The following is a 19,099-nucleotide window of genomic DNA, read 5'->3' on the forward strand; positions in this document are numbered from 1 at the left end:
AGATTTAGAGAGGAGAGAGAGACACATAGAGGGAAGGATCTCTACCCACCAGTTTGCTCCCCAAATGCTCTCAGTAACCACGGCTGTGCCAGGTCGAAGCCAGGAGCCAGGAATTCCATTTGGATTTCCCACGTGAGTAACGGGCTCAGAGGCTGAGCCAGCGCCTGCTGCCTTCCCCGGGTACACACACAGGAAGCTGGATCAAAGCGGGGCAGCCAGGACTCCAGCACTGTGATAGCTTGCCATCGTCCCCAGCAGCGGCTTATACCACCGTGCCACGAAGTCAGCACCCCAGGTGTCCTTGAACCCCCTCAGCCTCATGTCCTTACCGCCAGTTCTCTGTCGCGAAGCCACCTGGGCCTGCTGAGCCATCACTTCTTTTTTTTTTCTTTTTTAATATTTATTCATTTATTTGAAAGACAGTTACAGAGAAGCAGAGACAGACACAGAGAGAGAGAGGTCTTCCATCCTCTGGTTCATTCCCCAATGACCGCAACAGCCGGAGCTGTGCGGATCCAAAGCCAGGAGCCAGGAGCTTCTTCCAGGTCTCCAACACGGGGGCAGGGGCCCAAGCACTTGGGCCATCTTCCACTGCTTTCCCAGGCCATAGCAGAGAGCTGGATGGGAAGTAGAGCAGCCGGGACTCAAACCGGCGCCCATATGGGATGCCAGCACTGCAGGCGGCAGCTTTACCCGCTATGCCACAGCGCCGACCCAGAGCCATCACTTCTGTCCTCTTCTTACATTTTGTCCTGGGAAACCCACGCTGGCCGTGGCACGATGGTTGGGTCTGTGTGTCCACCGCTGATGGCACTCATATCCCCACGCCTCCCCAGGGCTGACGAGGTCCCCCTGAAGATCCTGGCTCACAACAACTTCGTTGGCCGACTCATCGGCAAGGAGGGGCGGAACCTGAAGAAGGTGGAGCAGGACACAGAGACGAAAATCACCATCTCCTCGTAAGACGTTGTCCCGGAGGGGTGGGGGACAGAGGACCGTGTGGGGGACCTTCCGTCACGCACCCCGCACTGGATGCAGAACAATTGTGGACATGCAAAGAGCCCTTCTCTTCACGGCCGTGTGGGCTGCGCTCTTCCCGCCCCACTGCCCTGGGCGGTTGGCGCGTCCCCAGTCCCTGTGCCTCCACATTGGAGCTCCTTCCTCTGCGAGCTGGAGCAAGGGCCTTGGTGCTCCGGCCCGGCTGGACCTCACACCCTCCCTGTCTGTTGCTGGGCGTGGATTAGCTCCTCCCTGAGCGCTGAGGCTGCTCAAGGCACAGGAAGTGATTGGAGCCACGGAGGAAAAGTGCAGGCTCAAGGCCCCTTCCTGCTTGATTGGTCCCTGCAGTGGGGCTGGGACTGCACATGTTGCAAATAGAGGGGCTTCCCCGGGACAATCAGGGACGCTCCAGGCTAGAGGCGGGATTATATGGCAGAAGTGACACAGCCCGCTGAGACGCTGGACTTGTAGCTCTTTGTTCTGGCGTCTGGGCCTCCTGGCCAGTGGGCGGGGGTTGACCCCGCTGTGCTCTTCCTTGCAGGTTGCAGGACCTGACCCTCTACAACCCCGAGAGGACCATCACCGTGAAGGGGACTATCGAGAACTGCTGCAGGGCCGAGCAGGAAATCATGAAGAAAGTTCGAGAGGCCTATGAAAACGACGTGGCCGCCATGAGCGTGAGTGCCCCGCGGGGCCCCTCTGTGGGCAACTCCCAGAGTCTTAGCTACAGCCAGGGGAAGCCAGGAGCCCAGGACCGCCTCCTCTGGGTCTCCCGTATGGGTGGCAGGGATGCTGGTACTCACCCTCACCTGCTGCCTCCCAGCGAATGCACTGGCAGGAAGCTGGGAAAAGGCGTGGAGCTGGGATCTGAACCAGACACTCTGACATGGGACACGAAGTCCCAGGCAGTGGCTGGGCTGCCAAATGCCCGTCCCCAGGATCGTGTTCCTATGTATTTTTCTTAAGACTTACTTACTTGAAAGGCGGAGAGAGAGAGGTCTTCCATCCACTGGTTCACTCTCCAAATGGCTGCATCAGGCAGGGCTGGGCCAGGTCAAAGCCCAGAGCCAAGAACTCCATCTGAGTCTCATCTCCCACTTGAGTTCCAAGGGCCCAAATACCTGGGCCATCTTCCCCTGCCTTGCCAGGTGCATCATCAGGGAGCTGGATGGGAAGCAGGGCAGCCAGGTCTCGAGTCCAGCGCTCCGATATGGGATGCTGGTGTTGCAAGTGGCAACTTAACCCGCTTTGCCGCAGTGCCGGCCCTGTTTTCCATCTGATTCTTAAAGGAGCATTGGGGTGGGGCACATGGCCAAAATGACTCAGAACCAGCGGGTCCCAGAAGTTAAAGGTGGCGGTCTCTGTCCCTGCTGCTCCTGGGGGACCTGACACACAGGGTTTGGAGTCCGGAGTCTGTGCGTTGGAGCAGAGTCAGCAAAGCAGAGAGGGAGGGCCTCCGATGGATTTTTTGGTGGGAGTTGGTCCTTGGTAGCGCGATGAGGATGTCACATCCCTCACAACCCCACACCAGAAGTGTGCTCGAGGTTGTGTGGAAACTGCAAGGTCGAATTTTTGTGCAGAAGCTTGTCATTCTCACGTTTGGGGGCTCGGTTTCCCTGGAGACCCTCGGCCTTCTGATTGGGCCAGAGCCACACACGGGGGGGAGCGGGGAGCACACACTGAGCTGACGTCTTCCTCGTTCTTCCCCAGCTGCAGTCCCACCTGATCCCGGGCCTGAACTTGGCTGCCGTCGGTCTCTTCCCAGCCTCGTCCAGTGCGGTCCCCCCACCCCCAAGCAGCGTCACCGGGGCGGCTCCCTACAGCTCCTTTATGGTAGGTGGAAGGTCAGACTACAGGAGACCCCTGAGGTTTGGAAGGAAGGTTGTGGGGGGCGGGGACAAGAGCACAGGGTCTCAGGGGACACCCTCCTGGGTTGCTCCCAGAAAATAGGATGGGCCATGCACAGGTGCAGCCAGCCGAGGACGCTGCCCTGGGTGCTGGCAGCTTTTCCTTGGCTCCTTTAGCCCTGGGGCCGTAGGAAGAAGCAAGGAGCCACCGGTGCTCCTGGCCGGCCCAGGTTGCCGATTGGGTGTTTGCATGCATTTCTCCTGGGGAGCGGAGGGGCTTCTGGGCTCCGCCCCTCTGAGCCCCTCAGTAACGAGGTCTCCTGTCCATGCAGCAGGCCCCGGAGCAGGAGATGGTGCAGGTGTTCATTCCTGCCCAGGCGGTTGGCGCCATCATTGGCAAGAAGGGGCAGCACATCAAGCAGCTCTCACGGTTCGCCAGCGCCTCCATCAAGGTGAGCTGCCTGCCGCTGCTGGCCGGTGCTTGCCTGGCTCCAGGGTCCCAAATGTGTCACCATGACACCAAATCAGTTTCACAAACCTCAATCCATCCAGGGATTTCCGGGGTCTTAAAAGCTCTGGGCAGCAGCTGTGGCTGTCCCTAGTGGAGGTACGGCCGACGTCCTCTCGTGGATGCTCATCGTCCCTGTGTCCCCGAAACTCCCCGAGAGACCGGGACGGGGAGGGGGCGGGGACGCGCTGCCCAGGAAGTGTCACTGCACCAGACTCCCACCCCTGCCAATGGCTTGTCCTGCCCTCCTGCTGTCCATGGGCTGGACAGCAGGAGGGATCCGGAGGGGTGTGCGAGGCAGGAGGTCTTCCCAGAGGGGACCCCTCTCTGACCGCTGTCTGTTTCACAGATTGCTCCCCCGGAAACCCCTGACTCCAAAGTCCGGATGGTCATCATCACCGGCCCCCCGGAGGCCCAGTTCAAGGTCGTCATCTCGTTTCTCTAAGCTGACTGTGGATCCTGGGACCCGCAGCTCTCTATGGCCATGGGAGGGGCAGGGGCACCGTTCAGTCCATTCAGTCAAGCTGCTTTTGAGTTGGCATCTGGCTTTGTTTCTCTTTTTTGAAAGATTTATTTATTTGAGAGGTAGAGTTAAAGAGAGAGGGAGAGAGAGAGAGAAAGGTCTTCTGTCCACTGGCTCACTCCCCAAATGGCTGCAACGGCCAGAGCTGGCCCAGTCAGGAGCCAGGAGCTTCTTCCAGGTCTCCCATGCAGGTGCAGGTGCCCAAGCACTTGGGCCATCTTCTACTGCTTTCCCAGGACATTAACAAGGAAGCCAGATGGGCAGTGGAGTAGCCGGGACTCAAACTGACACCCATAACGGGATATAGGCACTGCAGGCGGAGGCTTAACCTACTATACCACAGTGCCGGCCCCGTGTCCAGCTTCATTTCTGTTCACTTCACCTCCTGGAGGTGCGCACGAGGGTGGGGGCTGCCGCTCGGCGTTTTGTGGTCCCTAAGGGAGGCCTTTGGTGGGACTTCTGAACTGGCAGCCATGGAGCTGCCACTGAGCTCGGCCTGGCCTGTGTGTGCACAGAAGGTTGGGACGGCTTTCCAGGCCCCTGTGTGGTGCCAGGGTCTCCCCTAACCCAGTACTCGTCACCCCAGGGCTGCACTGTTGCGGGGGGGGGGGGGGGGGGGACAGGCAGAATGTGGGCAGGTGGCCCAGCTGAGCGCCTCATGTCACCTGCCTTTCCTGGTTGGCCGCCCTCGGGTGGGCGGGAGCCGGGGGACCCTGAGTGACAGTCTCCTCCCCTTCTCAGGCTCAGGGAAGAATCTACGGCAAGCTGAAAGAGGAGAACTTCTTTGGCCCAAAGGAGGAAGTAAAACTGGAGACCCACATACGGGTGCCAGCCTCAGCAGCCGGCCGGGTCATTGGCAAAGGTGGCAAAACGGTGAGGCTCACGTGCGGCCTGTGGCAAAAGCTCTGGGCATCAGTCCTCAGCTCCGGCCGCCTGCTCCACTGGCCTGCTCAGCCCCACCGCTCCCGCTCCTCCCATTCGCTTCATCCCACTCCCCAAGACCGGCTCCTGCCTCCTGCCTCCTCACTTGGTAGCCTGAGCCCCTGTTGACCTCCCCCTTCCCAGGTGAACGAGTTGCAGAACTTAACAGCCGCTGAGGTGGTGGTGCCACGAGACCAGACCCCTGATGAGAATGACCAGGTCATCGTGAAGATCATCGGGCACTTCTACGCCAGCCAGGTGCGCACAGCGCTTTCCCCCAGGGGTTGGGAGCAGCCTGAGCTCCGGAGGTTGACCAGACGGCCTTGACCGGTCCTGTGGGCTCACCCCCTCTGCCTACCTCTTTGAGATATGGGAGTGGGATGTGAGGCTGTTGGATCACCTCCATCTTGGACAGTGTGTAACTGTTGGAGCTGTTACAGGTTGCTTATTAGATCCTAAAAGTCCTTTCTTTTGTCTAACCCTAAAACTCAGCCCCTCCCTAAGTCCTTGTTGCCCTGGGTGCTGTTCCCCATCTTCCAGTCTCAGGGAGCAGTGTTAACAACAGAAACGCACGCTTGGCTGCTCCCTCCCTGGCTCCTGGTCCTCTGCCTTCTAGCCCCTTCCCAGGATTCCTTGTCTCTGCACTGCCCAGCATCAGGGCAGACTTCAGAACTTGGAAAGGGAAGTCAGCATCAGGTTCAAGTTTTTGCCAAACCTCAGCGAGGCAGGGAGGGGGTGATTGACAGCTGCTGTTGTTTCCCTCAAATCCAAAGTCCCCCAGTGTTCCAACTGCACGGGGCAGTGGGGAATGCCGAATGCAGTGCTATCAACTCATGGAGCACAGCCAAACATAGCAAGCTGAAGCCTGCCTGCGCTGCCCACGCCAGCCTGGCCCTCGGCTCCCGGCGCACTTGGTGCAACACCGGGAGCATGGGATTTGCTGCCAGAGGGCCCTGAGCCAAACCCCACAGAGCCTGCTTGCCATGTGACCTTGGAGAGCGGCTTTCTCTGAATACCCTTAGAGACGTCTCCGGAGCCACAGCAGCCCTGTGTGGGAGCCTGCGGCACACGTGGCACGGGCCTGCACGGCCTGCAGGGTCAGCGATGCGGCTGAGGAAGCACAGGGCCAGGGTATGCATTAATCACTCAAGCATTTCAGGTTAATCAGAATGAGGAAGGGAGCCAAAAACGACAGAAATCGTTAAGCCAGGGCTGATGGAGAAGTCTGCATTTAGACAAATAGCGATTTCCACGTTTTTTCCCCAAGCTAGGCCCATTATCCTCATTAAAATTTTTTATTTATCTTCCTTTTATTTGAGAGAGAGAGAGAGGCAGAGATCTTCATCTGCTGATTCATTCCCCAAATGCCAGCAACAGCCGGGGCTGGGGCAGGTTGAGGTCAAGAGTAGGAACTCCATATGGGTCTCTGACATGGGTGGCAGGGACCCAAGTACTTGAGGATAGGGGGCACCTTACCAGGAAGCAGCAGTGGAAGCCAAGTAGCTGGGGCTGGATCCCAGGCGCCACCAGTATGGCCTGCAGGTGCCCCGAGTGGTGACGTAACCACTGGGCCACATCACCTGTCCTCCACTTTTCTTTTTAACCAAGAAACCAAGCATTCAGTTTATGGAGGAGGGGAGACAGACTGACCAATTTCTATATAGTGAATCCCATCTTGCAGTTCATTTCCCTTATAAAACTGAGACACAGAGAAAGAGCTCCCATTCACTAGTTTGATCCCCAGGTACCAGCAATGTGCAGAACTGGGCCGGGGACTGAATCCAGGTCTCCCACAAGGGTGACAGGGATCCGTGTAGAAGCCATCACCTCTGCTCCCCCAGGAGTCTGCACTTTTTTAGCAGGAAACTGGCGTCAGGAGCCATAGCTGGAGATCAGACGCAGTGCAGTGTGGGACTGGGGAGACCGTGCTGGTGGTCCTCTGCCGCTTCAGCCCCTTGCACAGTGGAGCCTGTTCACCACTGGGCATTTTCCCACCTTTCCCCGGGGTGTTTATGTGAGTGCTGGATGTGTGGAGTTTCTCAATTCATGGCGCTTGGACAACATGTGCCATACCTCTATCTAGAAACTCTAGGGGTTCCAGTTTGGGTTCAGAGGCGAGTCACCTTGGTCAGCTTGTAAATCCTGGCGAATTGGTGTACGCCGCACCTTGGCCCTTGCACTTGCTGCATTGTCCGGTGGATGCTCAGGGTCCCCGCGCCCCGGTTTTCCCGTTGCCTTGCTTCCTGTTCTGTGCATCCGCGGGAGTCTGGCTGCACGGGTGGCCTCACCCCCTCCCTCTCGCCCCCTTGTCGATGCAGATGGCACAGCGGAAGATCAGGGACATCCTGGCGCAGGTGAAGCAGCAACACCAGAAGGGGCAGAGTAACCAGGCGCAGGCGCGGAGGAAGTGAGCCGCCCTCCCGTGCCAGCGACTCCAGGACCACGGGCGGAAACGCAGCGCGTGCGCTCCCGGGCAGGCCTGAGAATGAGTGGGGATCAGGGACAGGCGGGCCGGGCTGCAGATCAGGTTTGCCCGCTTGCTCGAGACAGATGCTCCGGTGAGGAGGAACCCTGATCTCTCGGCCCCCACGCCCCACCTATTGGCCCGACACCGCCAGCCCCAGGGGTGTCACCATTGAAATTCTAGCTCAGGGTGCTTTTAAACGTGGATTGTTAAAAGAAGTTCTCCAGGCCCCAGCCCCTCCCCACCCTACCAGAGGGTGGGTCTGACCCCAGTGGGAAGAGAAATAAAATTTCCTCCAGGTTTTTAAAACACGCAGAGGGGTGTTTTAATCAGCCTTCAAGGATGGTTTGTTTCTTGACCCTAAACAATCTGTCCAGCCTTCTTCCTCCTGCCTGGGTAGTTGATTGAAATATCCCCCTTCTCCAGCCCTCAAACCGCCTCCTCCCTCCTCTGTTCACCCTGATTGCTTTACCTTTACTGGTACCAGAAAAAAATGGGAACTCATGCCTTGCCTTGTCTGCAGTGTTGACCCAATGGGGAAGACCTATCAGTAACTGCAGCTGAATCCAGTCTCTCTCCACTCAACCGATAGGTACAGCAAGGAATAAAGAAGGGGGAGAAAAATGATTGAAACAGAGTAATCCACGTTTAAAAGGAGTACCCTCGTGCCTGATGTTTTCCAGGTCACTGTCTAGACAAATTGGCACAAGTGAAATTTCCGGATTCCTCACCACATCCATGTCCCTCTTACCCTGGGGAGGGTCCCACATCACGTGCAGGTGCACGTAGGTAGGGCCGACGCTCAGCAGGGTCGGGGCGCGCCACTGTCCCTGATTCCCGTCATTCTCAGGCGGATTTTATATTTTTTTAAAGTCTATTTTATTGATTGGATGTGAGCACTGGGAAGGGGACGCGACATCCCCTTGATAAAGTCTCAGTTCCGTGGAGGACTTGAGTGGCCCGAGGTTTGCCACCGTGCCCCCACCCCAGCCCACGTGTTCACGTAAGGGCTGGTTCCCAGAGGCAGGGCCTGCAGGGCACTCCCCACCATAGCACTGGGTCCTTAGTGGTGGTGGGACGTCAGACCCGACCCTGAGCTAAAGTCTGTCATCTGGCAAATTCAATAGATTGGAGAGTACTGTTTTTATCCCAGAGGAGTATTTAACTGGTGGCTTCTGCCTCCATGAATCATCATGCATGATGAACCGTTGTGTCAAAAGAAAAAATAAAAATCCAGAGTACCAGTTGCATTGTGCACATAGGGGTAAGCTTAATTTATTAATTCACTAGGCTCAATAAGATCCTGTTGGAAGTTTAGCCCGTGCGGAGGACAGCAGCCATCAGTTAAATGAGGTTAGGCCTCCCCTGCTGATACTGTTCTGATTGACTGTCAATGCATAATTAGCCGGGTGATGCACTTTAGCTACCCTGGACAATACTATCGAGTGTGCTGGCAAGGGAGGACGGGAGGCCCGCGCAGGGGGCTCCCCTCGTCCCAACATTGCAACAAGAACCGGAACAACAAGACGACCACGGCGTGCGGGCCGAGTCGGGCGGTGCTGTGTGAAGTGAACTACCTCAAGGTATGAAGTTACCTCAGCAATGATGTTCCTTTGTGTTCCCCCGAACCCCACTTTTTTTTAAAATTTTTTTTATTTTTAATTTTCAATCTTTTTTTTTCTTTGCGGCTTGCTGATATTTTATATAAAAAAGAAAGAAAAGCAAAGCAAAAGAGAAGCTGATAGTCTTGAATATTTTATTTTTTTAATGAAAAGAAAAAAATGAGAAAGTTATGTTTCATAATTTCTTACAACGTGAGCCAGTATAGCCCTTCAGGAACTGTCTGGAGAACAGGCCCTGTGGGAGAGGCAGCAGGGGCTGGCCCCTCCAGGGGGCCCTGGGGCCGATGCAGGGAGCCCAGGGGCAGAGTGCAGAGCCCGGCCCGGCTAGGGGCCCTGCTGGCATAGCCACCACCGGGCCGGATCGCAGGGCCTGGCAGAGCTGGGACAAAGCCGGGGCCCAGCCGCCACCGGGCCCTTGGTCTCCCCTCTTCTCCCCTTTGGTTAAATAGCAACCCAGCCGGTTTTTTCCCCCAGCTGTGCTGTTGAGATATTTAAAACTATTGCCTCCGTTTTATCGAGGAGAGAAAAACTAAATAATAACTAAGAAATATACCCTTTTAAAGAAAAATCTATATTTGTCTGAAAACATGGAAGCCAAGATTTCATTCATGGAAGAAAAGCCAGGCCCCCCCTCTCCTGCTCAGCGAGGCCTGCCTGGTTGGGGATGGCAGTGCTCTGCATGTTTGGTTTTTGGTCGTGGTTTTGTTTCAGTCCTGTCTTGCTGTTCTTTGTCGATATTCTCACGGACCGAGAGGCAAACAGCTTTTCCGAACACTGCCCTCCCTCCATCTCCCTAGTGGTCTCTAGATTCAGTGACGGATTCTGAAAGCAGTCCCTGACTTAGGGAACGCTTTGGCTTAGGGGGGTAGGGGGCCGCTAGGAGGGGCGGGGTGGAGCAATGGGGACCTGAGGGGGGCAGAGTCCTGTCTCACCATGGTCTGACCACTTTCTCCCCGTGGCATCCCTTCCCAAGCCCCTGGAACTGGAGTCCAAAGAAAGGACAAGCGGGACAGCGGTCAGGGACACTGGTCAGGCCAGCAGAACGAAGCCTCCCGCCTGTCCCAACCACAGAAAGGGTCTCCCAACTTTTCCATCTCTGGCTCTCTGTTCTTTGTCCCAAAGTGAAGCCGATCAGCATTCAGACATTGGCCATTTTAGTGATTGGAAGTGACTTTCCCGCAGCAAGCATGCTTTGATGTCTGGTTCAAGCTATCATCAGGAAAAGAACCCCACAGTACCTGGAATGTGATTGTTGCAGTGTTCCGTTGTCCCCGGGGGCCTGCTCCCTTCACGGCGGAAGCCCCTGTCCCTTGCCACCGTCCAGTCCAACTCAGCTCCCCACGGGGACCAGGACGGGTGTGGCGGGGCTGGAAGGCCGACGTGGGTCAGGCCTGGCCCCACTCATCGCTGATATTTGCCCAGCAGGAAAATCGTGCAAGTTGCATGAACAGAAAGTGAAAGGATATGCTTTGGTGGTTAAGGCTGAGCGAGCTGGGAGACCTGTCTCCCGGGGCCTCCCCTGACATGCAGGCTGGGCCCTGGGGCCAGGCCTCGCCCTGCCCAGCACCTCTCTCTGCCCACACTTGGTGAGATAGCAAGCTACTGCGAAAGCACCTGGAAGAATTGGAGGATAGGAGAGAAGTGACGTTGAGGAAAAGGCTTCCGTGCTTGGAGATGAGTGTGTGTGTGCGCGTGTGTGTGTGTGTGCCACATACGGAGTTCTGAGAAGGGACCGTCTCTGTAGGATTGCTTTTGAAATTCTTTGGAACAGATGAAAACCAAAACGGTTTGATTTACTGACTGACGTTGGAGCTGCACCTGCCAGCTACACCCCAGTGGCTTTAATCCCCTCTAGGGCTCGTTTGCCTTTTGCAGTTGGATCAGGCTGTGGACTCAGCTCCGGGGGTGGGGGTCGGGGTCTGGGTAGGAGAGAGCCAGTGTGACGGACAGCGACTGTCCCCACCTTTCCACCTGTCCTACCGACTCTTCTCAGCCTTGCCCGCCTTTCCCTGCGCTCCCCGCTTCTGGGGGCAGTTGGGAGCTGTTTTCTTACATATGCCCTGCTTTTGGCACTGACCCCACGTCCAGCCCAGAGAACACTGGAGGAGGACACTCCGGTTGGTTCTGCGTGTCCGTTTTCCTCTGTGCCAAAGACAGACAGAGGCTGAGAGGCCACTTCCACGTCCTCGTAGGAGCCGGGTTTCCCCCAGAGCCGGACTGCCTGGGAGGAGACAGCAGGAGCCCTGGCCCCCCCGTGGCCCCCAGGGGTGGTATTACCAAGAGGGAAGGGGTCCGTGGGCTCAGTCGTTGCACTTTGGGGAAGGCTGGGGGCTCCTTCCTGGGGGACCCCTGCTCATCCCTGTCCCCACTGCAGAGATGGCTCTGGGCAGCTCCCTCCTGGCTTGGCAGACTGGCCGTGGGGAGGGGCCTGTTAGCTGTCAAGGGTGCCTTCCCCCCCCCGCCCCAGGCGGACCCTCTGCCCAGCTGGGAGCCAGCCGCACTGCCAACTACCTCGCAGAGCCCACAGGGCCTGCTCCAGCCTCCCATCCCCGGGGGCCACCCCCTCCCCCGCACCTCAGGCACTCCCTGTGAAGTGTTGATGGGAAAGGTTCCTAGTGGCTTTGTGGTTCCAACTCTGTGGCTGTTTTCCTAACTCCCTGACATCCAGTAGGAGGAAAACACGTCCTAGTGACTGTAGGAAGCAGAAGAGACCCCCACCCATGCCAGGGGGCGCGACAGCCATCTTCCTTCCAGGGATTCCATGGCTTGGATGCACGTTCTCTTGCATTTCCACGTAGACTTCCACCAGCGGGAATCTCCCCGGTGTCTTTCCTTTGGATACACAGGGCTTCTCCCTCGGGTAGCAGAAGGCGGCTGGAGAGGGTGGGCGGGGCCCTGGCCCCAGCCCGCCCCCGGCCCTGCGACCCTCTTGGCACAGTCAGCAGGTTCAATACGGACTGACAAGAGAAAAGGATTTTTTGTTGTTGTTCTTAAATGAAATAGCAAGGAGCTCCTTGGGAGCATGTGTTTTGAGTAACCACAGGTAATGGATGCTACGAGTATAAATGGATTAACTACCTCAATCCTTACAGTCAGACTGGAAGCTGAGGGCAGGGACTCGTGCGTCAGGGTGTGGATCCCAGCCGGAAGTGAATTTGAAGCTTGTGCCACGAAAGGTTTGTCCTCGGGGGACAGACAGGCCTGCCAGGACCCCCACTCAGACAGGTTGGGTCCTGGGGGGACTGCTTCTTCCGGCCCCCACCCCTGACCTTCCTTGCCTATGTTCCACCCCGTCAGCTCTCACTGCTACAGCCATGTTGGACCAGATGGTGAGGAAAGGCGTAGCTGCCCCCGACCCCAGAGGGGTTGCACGGGCTGGGGCTGGGGTCTGGGCCTGGCCTGGCGCCCATCACTCGGCCCCAACATCAGGAAGCTAGGGGGCCAGAGCTGAGACCCTCTTCAGCCGTGTCTTTGGGGTCCCCCGCCTCCCCCGTGGTCCCCCACCGTCTTCAGCGGGACGGCTGACTCGGGGGCGCGGAAGGTGGTCCGAGGTCCCGGCCTCCGTCTTTGTAGTGGGGAAGCGTCACCGTGCGAAGCCGGCCCCTCCCCACCCGCTGATGGACCTCCTCCTAGAAGCCCCGTTTCACTTTGTTTTATCTACCTCTTAGCAGGCAATAGAGATGAATTAGTAGTGGCAACTCCACTTGCTTAGGTTAGGGGGGAAAAGATGTCTTTTTCCAAAGGAAAAAAAAGTTACCTTAAAAATACTTTCCAAAAAACTACAAAAAAAAAAAAAAAAACCAAAAAAAAATTTTTTTTGATAAAAAGAGGGAGATATTTTCCAGTGACCACTGGATTGTTTTAATTTCCCAAACTTTACTTTTTTTTTTTCCCCCATAATGAAGTTTCACTCTTTGGCGATTTTCTTCACGTGTTTAAGATAACGCTCTAGCTGTTCTGACAGGTGCACCTGTCACTCTGTCCCCTTGGCTCTTCTCACCCGTACCCCGTTCCAAGGAGCCCTACCTGGACCCCTCACCTCCTCCCCCTCCCAGCCAGGTGACTTCCCAGGGCCTCTCCAGGGACGAAGGCGTGTGTGTATGTGTGTGTCGTGGGCACTGACGTCTGGACCCTGCACTGCCTCCGGAGGGGCTGGGGGACCCCTTGTAACATTTCTGTGTGGATTTCCTGGAAGCCACTGCTCCGGGAGGGTGTTCGGAATGAATTTCAGCAGCTCATGAGTTGGCATGAATGAACCACCTCTGTTTCTCTGTGAGTTCTCGCTCTTTTTCCAGAATCTGAAGCCAGAATGTGTCACAAGAGCCCCTTTCCTGATGTCGGGGGGTTGGTGTGCATCTCCTCCCGACGCGGGAGAGCGGCAGGTGTATTTTTATGAATGTGGGGGGAGGGGAGGGCTGAGCACTCCCTCTTGTGACTTGTGATTCTCAGAACAAGCGCTACCTTACTCTGTAATCGCGATAACTTTGAAAACTGTACATGGCTGGAAATCTGCCAGCCATCGCCACCCCAATTCTGATTGTACCTCTCTTCCCAGCCTTGAGTCTGTTCTGAGCTTGTCTGGGGGTTGGGGCCGCTGGCTCTGACCTTCGCAGGGCACACCCTCCGCTTCTCTTCCCCGTGACAAACCACTGCATTCCGCTGTTTCAATTTCAAAATAAAAGGAAACTCATATTCAAAGTCCAGTGTGTCTGTGTCTGGGGGAATTTGGGGAACTGGGAGCTGAGATGCGTGGGCCTTCCCGGGGCAGCCAGCGCCTGTGAGCCCCAGTCCCCGGGATTTGAGTCAACCAAGTGTGAAGTGCGCATTTGTCCGGTATTTACAGGAGTGGGTTTTTTTTTTTTTTTGACAGGCAGAGTGGACAGTGAGAGAGAGAGAGACAGAGAGAAAGGTCTTCCTTTGCCGTTGGTTCACCCTCTAATGGTCGGCGCGGTAGCGCGCTGCGGCCGGCGCACCGCGCTGTTCCGATGGCAGGAGCCAGGTGCTTATCCTGGTCTCCCATGGGGTGCAGAGACCAAACACTTGGGCCATCCTCCACTGCACTCCCTGGCCACAGCAGAGAGCTGGCCTGGAAGAGGGGCAACCGGGACAGGATCGGTGCCCCGACCGGGACTAGAACCCGGTGTGCCGGCGCCGCAAGGCGGAGGATTAGCCTGTTGAGCCGCGGCGCCGGCCACAAGAGTGGGTTTTGAGTGGTGCTTTGCCTGTGGCGAGGAGGGCCAGGGGTTTGGAATAAGGGCTTTTTTTTTTTTCCCCATTAAGATGGTGGAAATTGGGGCTGACGCCATGGGTTAGTGGGTAAAGCTGCTACCTGCAGTGCCAGCATCCCATATGGGCACCGGTTTGAGTCCTGGCTGCTCTGCTTCCGATCCAGCTCTCTGCTATGGCCTGGGAAAGGAGTAGAAAATGGCCCAACTCCCTGGGCCCCTGCACCCGCATGGGAGACCCAGAAGAGGCTCAGTACAGCTCTGGCTGTTATGGCTATTTGGGGAGTGAACCAATGGATGGAAGACCTCTCTCTCTCTCTCTCTCTCTCTGCCTCTCTGTGTAACTCTGATTTTCAAATAAATAAATAAATCTTTCAAAAAAGAAAAAAAAAAAAGATGTTGGGAATTGATGAGTTAGTGGACACCCGACACTTCCTAAGAACCTGCAGATGGATGAGGGTCTCTCGCGACCCTGCACGCTCCTTGTTTGTATTTAAGGCCAAATTGGTGGAGGGAGAGAATGGGCAACAACTGGGATTCCAGCTCGACTCAATCCTGGCCCAACCCTTTCCACCAACACATCTTTCCAAAGATGACCTGAAGGGGGCGCTGGACAGTGGGGCTGCCCAGTACTCAAAAGCCTTCACTCCGTTCCAACGAGGAATTTGGGGCCAATGTCGGACAGAGGATTCAGCTGCTGCTTATGAAGCCGGCACCCCTCCTGTATGAGCACCAGTTTGAGTCCTGGCCGATCCACTTCCCGCCACCCCCATGCATCAGAGAAAGCAGTGCAAGATAGCCTAAGTGCTAGGGCCTCTGCCGCTCATCTGGGAGACCCAGATGGAGTTCAGGGCTCCTTGCCATTGTGGCCATTTGGGGAGTAAGCCAGCAGATAGGATTTTTTTTTTTCCCCTGTCTCCCTTTCTCTGTAACTCTGCCTTTCAATAAATCTTAAGGGGGAAAAAAAAAGAAGACTGCTTGGGCTACCTGCATTCCATATGGTGCCGGGGTTCAAGTCCTGGCTCTGTTCCCAGTTCCCGCTTTCTGCTAGTGCACACTCAGGCAGTGGTTGATGGCTCTGGAGGTTGGGTCCCTGGTACTCATGAGGGACCCTTGCACTGGGTTCCAGGCTCCTGGCTTTTGCCTGGCCCAACCAGGCAAATGGCTGTTGCAGACATTTAAGGGGAATATACCAGTAGGGGGGAGGTAGTTGTTTGCCTCTCTTTGTTTAGTAAATAAAAAATAGTATATAAAAAGAAGTAGTCGGCCGGCGCCATGGCTTAACAGGCTAATCCTCCGCCTTGCGGCGCCGGCACACCGGGTTCTAGTCCCAGTTGGGGCGCTGGATTCTGTCCCGGTTGCCCCTTTTCCAGGCCAGCTCTCTGCTGTGGCCAGGGAGTGCAGTGGAGGATGGCCCAAGTGCTTGGGCCTTGCACCCGCATGGGAGACCAGGAGAAGCACCTGGCTCCTGGCTTCGGATCAGCGCGATGAGCCGGCCGCAGCGGCCATTGGAGGGTGAACCAACGGCAAAAAGGAAGACCTTTCTCTCTCTCTCTCACTGTCCACTCTGCCTGTAAAAAAAAAAAAAAGTAGTCACCTTATACTAGTCTCTGTAGCTGGTGAAGAGAGCCAAGGGCACTTGGCTGGCACCGGGAGCCCCTCACACTCAGTGTGGCAGGCTCTTCTCATGCCTGTGATTTTGATAGCACAGTGGTCCTGGTGAACCTTGCCTGTGCCAATGACCGTGGCTCTGACCACCTCTAGCCTGCTCCTCTAAGTCAGTTTAGAGGAAACCCCACACTGGGTATCTGATCACCCTGGACTGCCTTCAGCAATATTAGTCATTTTCTATCCACAGACCCCCTACGTGGATGTAAATGCACCAGTCTTTCTCCCCCAGTGCAGTAGGCCCTACGCTTGTCATCATGGCCTCCTGGGATGAAGGTTGCCTTACCTAGTCTTTAGTGTCATAAATACAGTTTTCTTGGGGCCGGCGTTTTGTAGCAGGTTAAGCTGCAGCCTGCAACACCAGCATCCCGTATGGGCGCTGGTTCAAATCCCAGCTGCTCCCGTTCTGGTCCAGCTCCCTGCTGATGTGCCTGGAGAAGCAGTGGAAGATGATCCAAGTGCTTGGGCCCCTGCCACCCGGGAGTTCCAGGATCTTGGCATCAGCCTGGCCCAGCCCTTGCAGACATTTGGGGAGTGAACCAGTGGATGGAAAATTATCTGTCTTCTCTAACTGCCTTTCAAACAAATAAATCTATTTATAGTAAAACTGCTTGGGAAACTTGCGTCCTGTGTCCCGTGTCAGAGTGGCTGATATGAGTCCCAGTACCTCGACCTCTGAGCCAGCTTCCTGCTAATGTGCACCCGAAGTCAGGAGAAGATGCCTCAAATACCTGGGACCTGGGTCCCTGCCATTCACGTGAGAGACCTGGGCTGAGTTCTGGGCTCCCGGCTTCCGCTTGGCATAGCCCTAGCTATGGCAGGTTTTTGGAGACTGGACCAGTGGGTGGAAGATCATGCCTCTCTCTCTCTCTCTCTCTCTCTCTTAAAAAGAAGAGGAAATTTGGACACACAGACACCAGGTACGTTTGCACACAGAGGACGGCCCACGTGAGGCTACGAGGAGAAGGGGGCCTTGAGCAAGCCAAGGGGGAAGCCAGACTGACACCTGGAGAAGAACTCATGTGGCCTTGTCGGGGCAGCTCCTGCAGACTGATGCCGGACGGAGACCTGGCTTGTTAAGGGAAAGCTCTCAGCCTGAAGGCCTCCAGCAGGGGACAGCACTAGCTGACTAGCTGACGTGCGCAATGTGGCTGCTGGCTGTGTCCCCACCTCACCTGTAGATTACAACATGCTAACAAAATGACCAGGGTGCCACTCCCATTCCTGCCACACATTTGATGCATCCATATGGAACACTTTCTAAAAGGCAAGGATATGGGGGGGACTGAAACTCCTAGGACCCCCCCCACACACACACGTAGTCCTTGATTCCCAAACATGTCCCGGGAGTGTCTTCCCCTGCTGGCTCAAGGTTGGATCAAAGGGATAACACCAGACCTTGTGGGATGTAGCTTATTGTTTTTTTAAATTATTTTTTCCATGTCCAGCCATTTTTTAAAAACATTTATTTATTTTATTTGAAAGGGAGAGTTACAGAGAGGCAGAGAGGGAGAGAGAGAGCAAGGGAGAGAGAGATCTATCTGCTGGTTCACTCCCTAAACAGCCACAACAGCTGGACCTGTGCCAATCCAAAGCCTGGAGCCAGCAGCTTCCTCCGGGTCTCCCACACAGGTACAGGGGCCCAATCACTTGGGCCATCTTCCACTGCTTTCCCAGGCCATAGCAGAGAGCTGGATCGGAAGTGGAGCAGCTGGGACTTGAACCAGTGCCCATACGGAATGCCAGCACTGCAGGCGGAGGATTAACCTATTGTGCCACCGTGCCAACCCCTTCTTTTTTTTATTTATTAAAAAAAATGTTTTTTTTAAGATTTAATTTATTTATGAGGTAGAGTTACAGAGAGAGAGAGAGGGAGAGACAGAGAGAAACATCTTCCATCTGCTGGTTCACTCCCCAAATGGCCACAACAGCTAGAACTGAGCCAGGAGCTTCTTCCAAGTCTCCCACACAGGTGCAGGGGCCCAAGGACTTGGGCATCCTCTACTGCTTTCCCAGGCCATAGCAGGGAGCTGGATTGGAAGTGGAGCAGTCGGGACTTGAACCAGTGCCCACATGGGATGCTGACACTGCGGGTGGCGGCTTTACCCACAACCCACAGCCCTGGCCCCTGGGTCTTGGTTTCTTGTTGAAGATCTCAGTTCCTAACACTCAGTGCCTCTCCTTCCTGGTGCTTGGCATGTGGACAGCTTAGCTGAGTACAGGGAAATGCTTGGGACCCTAAGGGCTGTGTACAGGACACTGAATAATGGGACAGAAGAGCCCTGGCTCGCTGAGCTGTCCCAAGAAGGGAGTGTGGGCAAGAGCTTTTCCTATAGGTAAATCTGAAGCCGTGCAAAGTGCCAGTTGCAGTCACTACTCTCATTTGGTTCTCCTGCTGTTCCCAGGACAGGGACCTCTTAACACTTCCCCCAGGTTCCCAGCCAAATCCTGTGATGTCAGGCACTCTGATTGCTTAAGCAGTGCCTTCTGGATGAATGAAGAAACGCTTTGCTTACAAAGAACTGCCAACACACTCATCCCTGGCTCCGCAGGGGTTTCCATGGAACCTCTGAATTAACTACAGGATAATGCACCTGTGCGCGGTATTCCCAGGAAGACCTTGCTGTGAGATGCCCTTCACAGCAAGAGGTCATTCCGTTCCTTGGCACAGTGGCTCTAGGGAGGCTGGGAGCTGGTGGGTAATGGGTGAATGGTTGAATTGTTCCAAGCCTGGACTAATGCTGCCCAAGGGGCTTAGGTGGGAACTGTGACTGGTTCACCCAGGACGCATGTCCCTGTGTTTGCATTAGAAGGTGCACGCAATTAGAAAAAGCAAATAAACTCAGCACACCTGAAAAACCTCTGTCCTCGCTTTCTCGGTCTGAGCCTGTGCCACAAGGCACAACAGAGCCACTTTAGGGAACCAGATGAACCAAAAGCTCTTAGGAACCAAGAGAGTTTTGAATGAAATTATTTATTTGCAATTTATTTGAGAGAGAAATCTTCCATCTGTTGGTTCACTCCCTACACGCCCACACCAACCAAGGCTGGGCCAAATCCAGGAGCCAGGAACTCCATCTGGGTCTCCCACCTGGATGGTAGGGCCCCAACTGCTTGAGCCATCCATTACCTACTGCTTCCCTGGGTGTATATTAATAGAAAGCTGGATCAAAAGCAGAGTTGGGGGGGCTGGCACCGTGGTGTAGCGGGTAAAGCCTCCGCAAGCAGTGTCAGCATCCCATGTGGACGCTGGTTCAAGTCCTGGCTGCTCCACTTCCAATCCAGCTCTCTGCTGTGGCCTGGGAAAGCAGAAGATGGCCCA

General features: G+C 55.6%; 1 protein-coding gene across 2 annotated transcripts in view; it reads left to right on the forward strand.

The window, feature by feature from the left end:
* Positions 1-9,741, forward strand: part of IGF2BP1 (insulin like growth factor 2 mRNA binding protein 1) — a 42,902-nt gene extending 33,161 nt beyond the window's left edge. Inside the window, exons 8-15 of one of the 2 annotated variants that reach the window (XM_062215651.1) lie at positions 837-959; positions 1,541-1,676; positions 2,710-2,832; positions 3,179-3,298; positions 3,704-3,778; positions 4,619-4,750; positions 4,943-5,056; positions 7,117-9,741. In XM_062215651.1, coding sequence (XP_062071635.1) covers positions 837-959; positions 1,541-1,676; positions 2,710-2,832; positions 3,179-3,298; positions 3,704-3,778; positions 4,619-4,750; positions 4,943-5,056; positions 7,117-7,209 — 916 coding nt within the window. In that variant the 3' untranslated portion in view covers positions 7,210-9,741. The remainder of the gene's footprint in view (positions 1-836; positions 960-1,540; positions 1,677-2,709; positions 2,833-3,178; positions 3,299-3,703; positions 3,779-4,618; positions 4,751-4,942; positions 5,057-7,116) is intronic. The other variant, XM_062215652.1, reaches the window with a different exon arrangement.
* Positions 9,742-19,099: the final 9,358 nt, after the last annotated feature.

Source organism: Lepus europaeus, chromosome 18 (assembly GCF_033115175.1).
Source record: "Lepus europaeus isolate LE1 chromosome 18, mLepTim1.pri, whole genome shotgun sequence".
In the NCBI taxonomy this organism is placed as follows: Eukaryota; Metazoa; Chordata; class Mammalia; order Lagomorpha; family Leporidae; genus Lepus; species Lepus europaeus.